Source organism: Diplotaxodon limnothrissa, linkage group LG15 (assembly GCF_057381915.1).
Source record: "Diplotaxodon limnothrissa isolate DT_005_m linkage group LG15, D_limnothrissa_male_GT1.1, whole genome shotgun sequence".
Lineage (NCBI taxonomy): Eukaryota > Metazoa > Chordata > Actinopteri > Cichliformes > Cichlidae > Diplotaxodon > Diplotaxodon limnothrissa.
In genome coordinates, this window is record NC_140610.1 from 23,423,534 (window position 1) to 23,433,974 (window position 10,441).

The window sequence follows — 10,441 nt, forward strand, 5'->3', positions numbered from 1 at the left end:
CCCTTGTCTAACAAACGCTGGTTCAGCCAGGGAGGTTGGAGGCTGAGTTGGTGGAAGTTAGATGTGTGACATACCCAAATATCCCATAGTGCCACTGCAAATTAAACATAAGGGCAAGACGCTAGAGGAAAGACTGTGCATCCCTTAATTTTGGGGACAGACTGGCCAGGGTTTAATAACCTGCTGGGGCAGTGTGCGGGGATGCATGGCCTTTAACAGTATGTAGCAGCTGTGCTGCACCTAGCAGTGACACGGGCTCGTCCGGGAGAGGAGACAGCAAGGCCCTGCTCGCCCCAGGAGATTTCCTACTAGAACAATTTCATGATGACACCCTGCACTCAGCCTTTGACCAATGGATAAAAATTGATGGTCACATGGTACACCCTGATGCAGCGCTGACCTACCAGCATTTTGTACTGATCAGCGATAGACTTCATAGAGTGAGTCATGACATTCCCAGTTGTTGGTTTCTAAAAGCCGCCAGAAAATGATATCGCCGTCGGCTCTAAAACTCCATGGCAAGGCATATGGGATATGAAAAAACTCAGGTGGACTGGCATCTCTACTGCACGTTTTACCATAATTTTGGGTTGGTGCGATTAATGTACATAAGTTTAAGGATATAATGGTTTCATCTGTTGAAAGTTTTTTTTCTGAACTGTGCATGCCCTTGAAGTTTTTACCAGCTCTCTGACAGGTTTCTGTTTTTCTGCCTAATGATGTCCTCCATCACTTCCATTCTTCTATTTGGGCCTCATATTTAGAAATCCAGTGGAAAGCAACAGTTTGTGTCACGGCTCAACGGCACGAGGGAACAGGGATGGACACAGGCGCAGAAACCAACCCGGAAGCGAGGTGACAGAAAACAAATGATTTATTTCCGCCCACAGGTAAACAAAGGTGAAACACAAAGCGACGCCACCACACTAGTGGCGCGTAGGACTCGTCGGTGATAATGAGGGCGACCTAGACACCTCTAGGAGACGGCTGAGCAGCGGGGACAGCGGGGAGGTAGAAACAGGACTAGGTAGGGGCCGGGGGCACTGGAACAAGAGGAGATCACGATCAGAGGGATCCAGCAGACAACCAATAATCCTCCGCAGTTGAATTGAATTGCCTTACTTGGTTTCAGATGGAGGGGACAGGTGGAGCGGAAAACCCGGAAGCGGTCGAGGCGTGGGGAGGCAGGCAGGTGAGCGGTGGGCCGGCAGGCCACGTTGTGTAAGCAGCTGGCGGCCCAGGTCCAGGAGGACGGGAGCGAGGGGAACAAGATCTCCACTCCGGGTGCTATCGCTGAGGACAAGAAAAGACAGGTCAGTCATCACACGGCGTTAAGACAAGGTTTAGGATGCTCCACTGAACTAACATGGGAATAGCAGATACTCAGGCGATGAGTGGTTGAGAGCGCAGGTCTGATATACCGCTGGCACGATTGCTCACAGGTGGTCAGCCAGGGAGGGGCAACCGGACTCCGCCTAAAGGAGGAGGAGCCGCTGTCTGAGACCTGCAGGTGCCCAACCAGACCATGACACCTTGAATCAAATTAATATATATTATCTGTTTTATTCGTCATGAGATACAAAAGAAAGGAAAAAAGTCTCCCCCGGCCATGAAACCACTTGCCAGTCAATTGTACAATTGCCTCTACAAAGCCTCTGAAAGTGTAAAACAGCTATGATTTCTGAACAGTTAATGCACAATTTTTATAAGATGCCTTTAAATTAAAGCCAAAAGTCAGCATTGCAATCACATCTTGACTGTTTGAATTAAAATCCACTGGTACTGATGTACAGAGGCAAAACTACAAAAATCTTATCTGTCCATAAAGTTCTTAACTCTACATCGTCCCTATCAAGACCTGTGAAAAGATCAGTGTTTTTCTAGTAGCTTCTATCCTGTCATTTGCACCTCTCAGCCAACTGAAGATGTAAACATTATTCTAACACTGATATGCAGATTTCATTCTATAATTAATAATTAATAAACAATAGAAAAAACAGTAATAAACAAGAGAAATATGCTGTATATTCAACTAGAATGAACACTTAATTGATTGCTATGTGCATAGCAGAATCTACAGTAGCCCTGCTTTGTGTGAAGCGCTGGATCATAACCTTTTCAGTTTTCTGTTGCGGTTAAAGTCAATGGAATTGATCAAATTAAGGTCCAAAATCTAAGAATACAAAGATGTTGTCATTTTGTGTTGGCAATTGATGATAATTTTCCTCATGGCTACAACAATTTAAATGTTCATATTTCATAGCAACATAGTCAAGCACAAAAGTAAGAAAAGAAAATCTGAGTAATTACCTTCAAACTGAAGCATAAAAATCAGGATTGTTAAAAGTGAAGAAATGTGTTGTTGCATCTCTCTCTGCAGGCTCAAATTAGGCTCTCTGGCACAGAAGAACAGAAGTGATAACATTTCCTGTTCCTGGTTTCAGAGAAAAACTTGTGAAATAGTCCCATTCGTCACCCAATGTATCTGCAGTTTGACAGGGTACACAGCAAATCCAGCATGTCCAAATTAACACTGTCGGATTTGATTTCAACACTATTAAAGTGTCTATATGGGTCCACACCAGAGAGTGTTAATTTAACTCTTTTTGGAGAGTTGGTACGTTAACTCTGATTTAGTGTTAAACACCAAATCTGTCTGGAGTTGATAATTTAACACTTGGTGTTAAGAGTTTATATATTAACTCTCAAAGAGTATTTTAGTTTAACTACGTAAGAGTTATCTTCTAATTCATTCTAAAAAGCAGGAATTTTACTGTTCTGAACTTCTAGAAATTTCTTTTGAAAATAAACATTTACTAAAAAGATGCAATGGTTTTTGAAAAACATTTATTCTGAACTGTGCACCACAATTTCAAAACATTTTCTGAAAGATGTAACAGTATACATGTTCTCACTTTCATTAGAATTTTGTTTATCAAAAGGTCTGACATGGTAAATGCAAATAACAGCATTCTCATCACTTATTTCTTCAATACAATATGCATGTCCTTCATTCATCTCTTTGTGGAACTTCAACGCACTTCTGCTCTCCCCCATATTCCATCTTCACAAGCATATCCTGTGCGGAGATCGAATATAAATTAGTTGACACTAATTAATGGCACAAATAATCCAGTAAACAATTGCAGCACAGTAAAAAAAAAAAGGAATCCTCTTTGAGCCATTACTTGTGTAAAGTATTTTCCCAAAAGACAAAGACACAGGCAACAGGTAATACTGAACTAAATGTAAAACCTCAACCTTTTTCATTTTTACCTAAACCGTGTGCACAAAACTCTGGAGGGATCTATGCTAACGTAGAATCCAGTCAGGACGTCTGCTACTGCTGTTTGCTCGTTTTTTTTTATGGGCGATCGTTTTCAGGCTTCAAGTAGCACCATTATACCAACATTTCACATTCTAGACATTGTTTTAGGCGTATTTGACCAAAGGTTTGACTGAAAATTCACATGCAAGCTTTTTTTCAGTGCTGTGGTATTTGCCCGCAAACAATACCTTTCAGCTAGCTAAAACAGAATATTATGCTATCAGCGAGCAACATGGCTAATGCCTTTCACACAGCTTTGTCTCAACTCCAAAGAGCCACAGAAGTAAAAGCTAATAGAAATAATTGAAACAATCTTTGAAAAAATGACTTACCAAGCATGGCAAACAATTCAAATATGTAGAGCAAAATGTTCTGAAACATTCAGCTTCGATTGGAGCCGTGCTGGGGGCGGAGTCTGTGAATTTACTCTGTTGGTGTCATAGCCCCTGTAGGAGTTCAGAGTTAAGAGGTCAAGAGTTAATGTTTCCATTGTAACACCTCCAGATTTGACAGAGAAACACTCATTTTTAACACTCGATTTTAACTACTATCATTTTACACCTCAGAGTTACATTCAAAGAATGTGACTCTGCTTAGAGTAAAATTAACTCTACTTTTGCAAGAAGACTATTAACACCAAAACATTTAACACTTTTGAATTTGCTGTGTATGTATGAATCTGAATGTGGGTCACAGTCCCTGGCATTGGGCACTTTTTTGTTTGATTTTACTGCTGTTCTTGTGCTCTACATTCATTTATTTTTTTATTGTTTGAGATTTGAATTCCCATTATGATTTTGTTATTTTTGTAAGAGTAATTTCTAATGATACTGTTGAGTCTTTGTCTGTTTTACTGTCCATGTGTTACTCTTCCTGCTCTCTGCCTCATCTTTCTCTGTTCTGTAAAATTAGCTTTGTGTCTCTTTCTTGGTAATGATAACTGGACTTGCTCTCATACTGCTTTTTACTACAAACCACCAAGGGTGATCGTGGCTCAAGAGTTGGGTGTTCGGCTTATGATCGGAAGGTTGCTGGTTCGAGCCCCGGCTCGGACAGTCTCGGTTGTTGTGTCCTTGGGCAAGACACTTCACCTACCGCCTACTAGTGATGGCGCGATATGGCAGCCTCGCCTCTGTCAGTCTGCCCCAGGGCAGCTGGACAACTGTAGCCTGCCTTCAATGTGAGAGTGAATGAATAGTGGTATTGTAAAGCGCTTTGAGGGGTCCTGAAAAGCGCTATATAAATGCAATCTATTATTATTAATTCAAATAGGCCTTCAAGCACTTTTTCTAGCAGTCACACACACTCACGGCTACATCCAGGACAATTAGGAGATCAAACCTAGTCAAGAGCAGATGGAACCTGGGACTGAACTACTAATCTTAGAGATCTCTAATTGTTAGAGAACAGGTTCTACTGCCTGAAATCAACAGGTATGTGTGGCGGCGGTGTGATCGCTAGCTAAGCTGCAGGGGAGGACTGGGGCAGTTAGGCTCAAGTGGGTGGTGCCAAGGAGGCTGGAGGGACAGGTGGCGATGATTTGCCTAACAAGGTTTCTCCCTTTTTATATAGTGAAGCTAGAGGGAGGGGTGTTCGCAGATGACTAACTCAAAAGTTGGTGAACAGTGTGCCAAAACATAAAGCCACATGTGTGGTGCTTCAATAAACACTCCTCAAGTGAACAGCATCACAGTCTGTCGGGTCAATCTTTACAGTATGATGTCATTACCTACTGACCAATCAGTTATCTCGAAAAAAAATGTGACCATTCCTGTGAGTACTAGAGTTTGGGGTGGGGGGTTGATGGTATTATAATATCTTTTGTAGCTATTTTATGTATTCACACAGGGATATGATAGTTTATTAAATAAATTAAAAAATAATCTGTGAATGCTAAAAAAAATGAGGGCTCATCTCCTGCACTAACATCCTGAGATAACATCATCAGAGCAAACTTATATTAAATTGGCTCAACCAAAAAAGCACCCAACACTGGACACACTTAGACAAAGCTACCTCTAAATGCAGAGCATGCCGATGGTAAAAGTGGGATAGCAACCTCCTTATTCATGGGGATCAAAGAAATGTGATTCAGAAGGAGGTACATTTTTGGATTATTCAATCCTATCTTTAGGGTTTTTTTCTAATTTGCGCAGCTTCATCTCCTTGTTCTACCAGTGACATGGAGATCAGTTTCAGTATCTGTTGTGAATGATATCTCAATTGCTAAAATACATCTGGAGGACAAAGAAGACTGGAGGCTTGCCAGAAAAGCTGTGTTCAATGATGGAGAGGTGCACCCAAGTGTTTTTGCTTTCAGCATATAGCATATTGATTAATGATCTTTGATCAGTGGTTGTTGATCAATGGTCATGACAATTTGCATATTAATGATCAAGGAACTGACCTCACAGCCCATTGTTCATTTAGTTGGCTGGTTTCAGTTATTGTCCAAATGCACTGTTTATAAGGTCTCAGCTGAGAGTGATGAGTGACGAAACGTTTCTCCCAGGTGAACAGAATCAACCTTTTGAGATTCAGCATTTAGAGTTTCCAAAAGAAGAATGTGAGGCAGCGCTTTTAGCTGTTGGCCTCTTCTCCTGTGCTGCCAGTTGGGATTTCAGAAGTCAGACGCCATCACTGCTTTAGGATTAGACTCCTAATTTTCATTTTTGATAAATCTCATAGGGATGATTCAGATGACTCTGAATTATCCTTTAGTTATGCTGCTACAGGCTAAGGCTGCTAATGCACTGAGCATTTCTTCTCCATTCACGGTTTTCAGCTTTATTTATCTTCAGGAATCCAAAGTTATATAAGCAAGAAGCAGCATAACTTCATTCAGGATCACTCTATTACTGCAGTTTCAGTAGGTAGAAAGTAAGATTTGACCGAAAAAGACTAAACCTGGTTACAGGTCTATTTTTTTAGTTGGATGGTGTACATTACATTATTGTTAATATACAAAAGACTTAAAGAGAATCTAAGTAGTTGCAAACGGATTAAGAAAATGTTGAGCTGAAGTATGTGCTCTGAAGTTCAATGCAGTTCAGAGTCAGCCAGACTTGCCACATTTTCATAGATCACTGTGCCATCATCGCAGTCACCAACATAATGGACCTGTAAAAAGCACACAAGCAGATGTTTAAGGGAAACTCGGGTGGCCACTGAAGTAATAACTTGAGGATTCATTATACTTCACATAATTGTTACCAAGGATCTGGCAGGTTAAAGATTAAAGTCCAGTCTAACTGTTTAGGACATTTATGTTTTCACATGCATCTTTATCAGGTAAGTCCTAGAAAAATTCAATACTGCCATGCAGGTGTGAAAACAGCTTTATATTAATGGTAACTCACGGTGAACCAACTTTCTCATCATCTGTCTTACAAGCTATTTTAGTTCCTCCTAGGTTTCAAACTAGCCAGTTCACACTGACAAATTGTGTATACATGAAATCTGCTTATCAGAGCCACTTACTGTGTACTGTTTATTGAAAAAATCCTACATAACATTTAAAACAAGATCGTTTTAAACTCACGTTGCTCTCTTCAAGAAGCTTTCTGTTTCCTTAAAAAAAGAGCAGCAATTTAATTCAAACGTATACTTTCAGTAATTATAGTTATTATGTGTAATCTGAATTGGCTCACCTGTGTATCTGATGACTAAAATAGTGATGACAATCATTAGGATCAGTGCTGCCATGCGAAGATGCCACATGGCATAGCTCAGCGGAGACTGGTCCATGGACTCTCTAAAGTCTGCACAAAGCACATGGTTCACAGTATTTCTTCATGCATTTCAGCGTTTGAATATTTGGAAACTAAAGTAGGACTCAAAGTTATTTTTACAAAATGCAGCACTGTGGAATAAAAGAGGCCATTTCCCTAAACATTGGGTTGGGGGTTTTTTTCTATATAAGTTATTGTATGCCTTTATTTTCTGTAAGAGTGGAGACTACACTGTACTCCAGAGGTACATTATAACAGTCAATTTTTCTTGAATGTTCCTAACTGGAATGTGATTATTAGAGCTATTCTATCAATCTGTTTTCTTATCCAAGTCATCATTGTGGAGGGGTTTGAGCCAATCCTAGCTGCCATAGGGTGAGAGGCGGGGTTCATCCTGGACAGGTTAAAAGCTATTTGAATTCTTCAAATACTAAGGAAAGAAGTCTTAAATGCTTTTTTTTAATCACCTCCTATAGCAAGGGATTCACCAGACCAAAACATTAATTAGAGTTTGATTCAGACCTGGTCCTGTATGTTGGTAAGATCTGCCAATGACGTTACAAATTGTTTGAAAATTAGGACACCCTGGAAGGTAAAAAGAAGAGCGTTGTAGAGTTTAGAAGCAGCTGCTTTGAAACCTTGGTTTCAGCTGTGGACCAAAACACTACTATCGTTTTAACCTGGTCTGGCTTCTACTGTCTTTTTGTCTTTTTCTTTGAATCACAATTTTAGGTGGTGGCCAACCTGATGGAAGGCAGCAGGCTTGGGTGGGAAAAGACTGACAGTTACACTCCCAGGTCGGAGCATGGAGCCCACTACCACAAGACCTATGACAACCCTGAGTGTGGTGTCCTTGAACCCTGAACTGGCCAGACTTTAATTTCCAACCCACAAGTTACCATGGTGGTTTTCCCCTCGTCACCGATAGAACTTATTGTCTTTTCAAATCTAAGGCAATTTGCCTTTTTAAAAATGTATTTATAGCAGCGACTTGCACATATTAGGTAGAATTAACCAGCTTATTTATTCTACCTAGAGGTGTGTAATGAGCTATGGAATCTGTGGACTCTGTTCATCAGTGTTTAATAGGTAAAAATCATCTAATCGTTATATATAACCTACCTATGAAGACTGGTGTGTAGTGAGTTTCCATCTTCACATTGTTTTCCTCAACAATCTGGCAGGTGTATCGTTTGTTGTGGTCACTGTGAAGCTTCACTGTTAGAAGTGAAATGCATGTGCGTCCAGTGTATCTGACTTTATTAAGCAGCACAGTTCCTGTGTCATCCACCCAGCGGATGCTTATCTCGTCACAAGGGAGGCTACTGAGTCTGAACAAAGAGCACTTTAATGTGATGTTTCCATTCATCTGTAGGTCGGGGTTTGATGGAGATGCTGAAACTGAAAATGAGTGACGACAGTTACCTCAGCATTAAGAAAAAAGTGGAATGTGAATTTAAATGCAAGTTCTGTAATTTCTTCTTACTGTCACAGGTTTACTGAGTGATTGTCCTGTAGAAAAAGTACTTTTGCACATTGAATATATGTAACTTTCATCCAGATGTTACTGTAAAATCTTGCTCCTTTTATTGCATAGGCATATCGAGTTAAAGCTCAGACTCCACCAAAATGGATTCATTCAGTTACTCCAAATATGCCTAATGATGGATTAAAATCAAGGCTGGATCCCTCACAGAGCCTGTGGGGATGATGGATGTTTAATCCTTAGTGCGGAGTGTCATGCACAAATTTGTTTTTGAGGGAAAGGGCCTCAGAGATTTTTTTTTTTTTAAAAAGGATATTAATGACCATGATACTCTGCAAAGACCCAAATCATTTATGTTCAAGTACTCACTAGTCAAAATATTTAGATAGACAGTTGTGTCCTGGCCAGTGGTCCCCTCAGGCCGACAGTTGTAAACACCAGCATCCTCAGTAGTGATGTTGTTGATGCACAGAGAGCAGTCACTGTGAAGACTTAGTCTGGCAGCTTGGGTTGAGTTCTTAACATCTCCATGATAAACCACCTGTGTTGTCTGAGATGGCTCTCTGTTGTAAAACCAGGTAACCATGGAGCACGTATCAGGCGCCTTGTCACAGGGCAAAATGACATAATTTCCTGGTCTGTGATAGAGAAAGTATGGTTCACCACTGATTCCTGCTGCAAAGGAAAGGAAAGTTTCTGTGATGAATGACACGCATCATCCATCCTCTTCCCCGCTCACCCGTCCTTTTCAGGGTAGCAGGAGCCCATCCCAGCTGTCTTAGGGTGAGAGGCAGGGTACACCCTGGAGTGGTCACCATCAGGGTTAACACAGAGAGACAGACAACCATTCACACCTATGGGCAATTTAAAGTGACCAGTTAACCGAACTGCATGTCTATGGACTGTGGGAGGAAGCCAGAGTATTCAAACTCCACACAGAAAGACCCCAGCCTGATGGTGGAATTGAACTCAGGACTTTCTTGCTGTGAGGCAACAATGCAAATGCAACTAAACAAATAATGAACGTAGACCTTAACATTTGCAACATGCATACATAGTGCATGAGTTCTTATATGAATAACTTTCAATGATATCTAACTTTACTGTACATCTCATGTAATCCAAAATCAAGACTAATTAAAAATAAATTCTACATAAAATTGAGAATCACTCCAAATATAACTCAGTCATTATTACTATTCTTTTTTTTCTCCCAAATACTGGCTACTTTTTAAAAACTGTTACTGAAGCTTATGAAAGTGGCATCTCTTTATCATTTCTGCAAAATTATTCAAAGAAATTTAACATAAACTGTCATGGCATTGCAGGATAGAGGACCCAAATGCAGACCCACGGTGACAAACTGAAGAAACACAAAACAACCTTTTATTTTGGCCTAGCATCATGAAAAAAAAGCAGATTTACCTTCAAACTGAAGCACAAAAACCAGAAATAATTTCCAAAGAGCCATTCTGCACCATTCCCTGTCAGCAGGCACACACTGTGAGGTATTTCTCTATCTTTATGTTGCTGCTGTTTTGTCTTTGAGCCCATCACACGCCACCCATTCTGTCATGAGTTTGGATTTCTTCACATCCGTGTCTGCAAATAGACTACACGCAAGTGCTTTCAATGAAAGACACTGCTAACAGGCTGTTTGATTTATTTGCTCTGACAGTCTTCCAAAATTAAAATATACATCAGTATCATTTACCCAGCTGAGTACTGTGTTGTGGTTCAGTTGTGAGGAACTGTTGCTAGTGCAAAATTTTTCTTTGCATAGTTTGTTATTTCTGTTTCCTTTGTTTATTGCCATTTTGGGACTGCCATCTCCCCTTTTTCTTTTTCCTATATATTTTTATCAGCACCTTAAGCTTAACCTAAAAATAAAATCAG

General features: G+C 40.4%; 1 protein-coding gene across 1 annotated transcript; it reads right to left on the minus strand.

The window, feature by feature from the left end:
- Positions 1 to 926: 926 nt before the first annotated feature.
- Positions 927 to 10,016, minus strand: LOC146617552 (uncharacterized). The gene is made up of 9 exons (XM_085373481.1): positions 9,971 to 10,016; positions 8,915 to 9,217; positions 8,182 to 8,460; positions 6,979 to 7,089; positions 6,870 to 6,898; positions 6,398 to 6,448; positions 1,384 to 1,504; positions 1,160 to 1,293; positions 927 to 1,043 (listed from the first exon to the last, which is right to left on the minus strand). Exons 1-9 carry the CDS (start codon positions 10,014 to 10,016, stop codon positions 927 to 929), a joined length of 1,191 nt encoding a protein of 396 aa, XP_085229607.1.
- Between the last annotated feature and the right edge of the window lie 425 nt (positions 10,017 to 10,441).

Excerpts from the sequence above, each read along its gene's own strand:
- LOC146617552 (XM_085373481.1), bottom strand. The coding sequence starts at position 10,016 with ATGGCTCTTTGGAAATTATTTCTGGTTTTTGTGCTTCAGTTTGAAG. Across the intron at positions 9,218-9,970 it reads TTTTGTGCTTCAGTTTGAAG|GAATCAGTGGTGAACCATAC; the intron begins GTAAATCTGCTT and ends CCTTTGCAGCAG. Across the intron at positions 7,090-8,181 it reads CTACACACCAGTCTTCATAG|ACTTTAGAGAGTCCATGGAC; the intron begins GTAGGTTATATA and ends TGCTTTGTGCAG.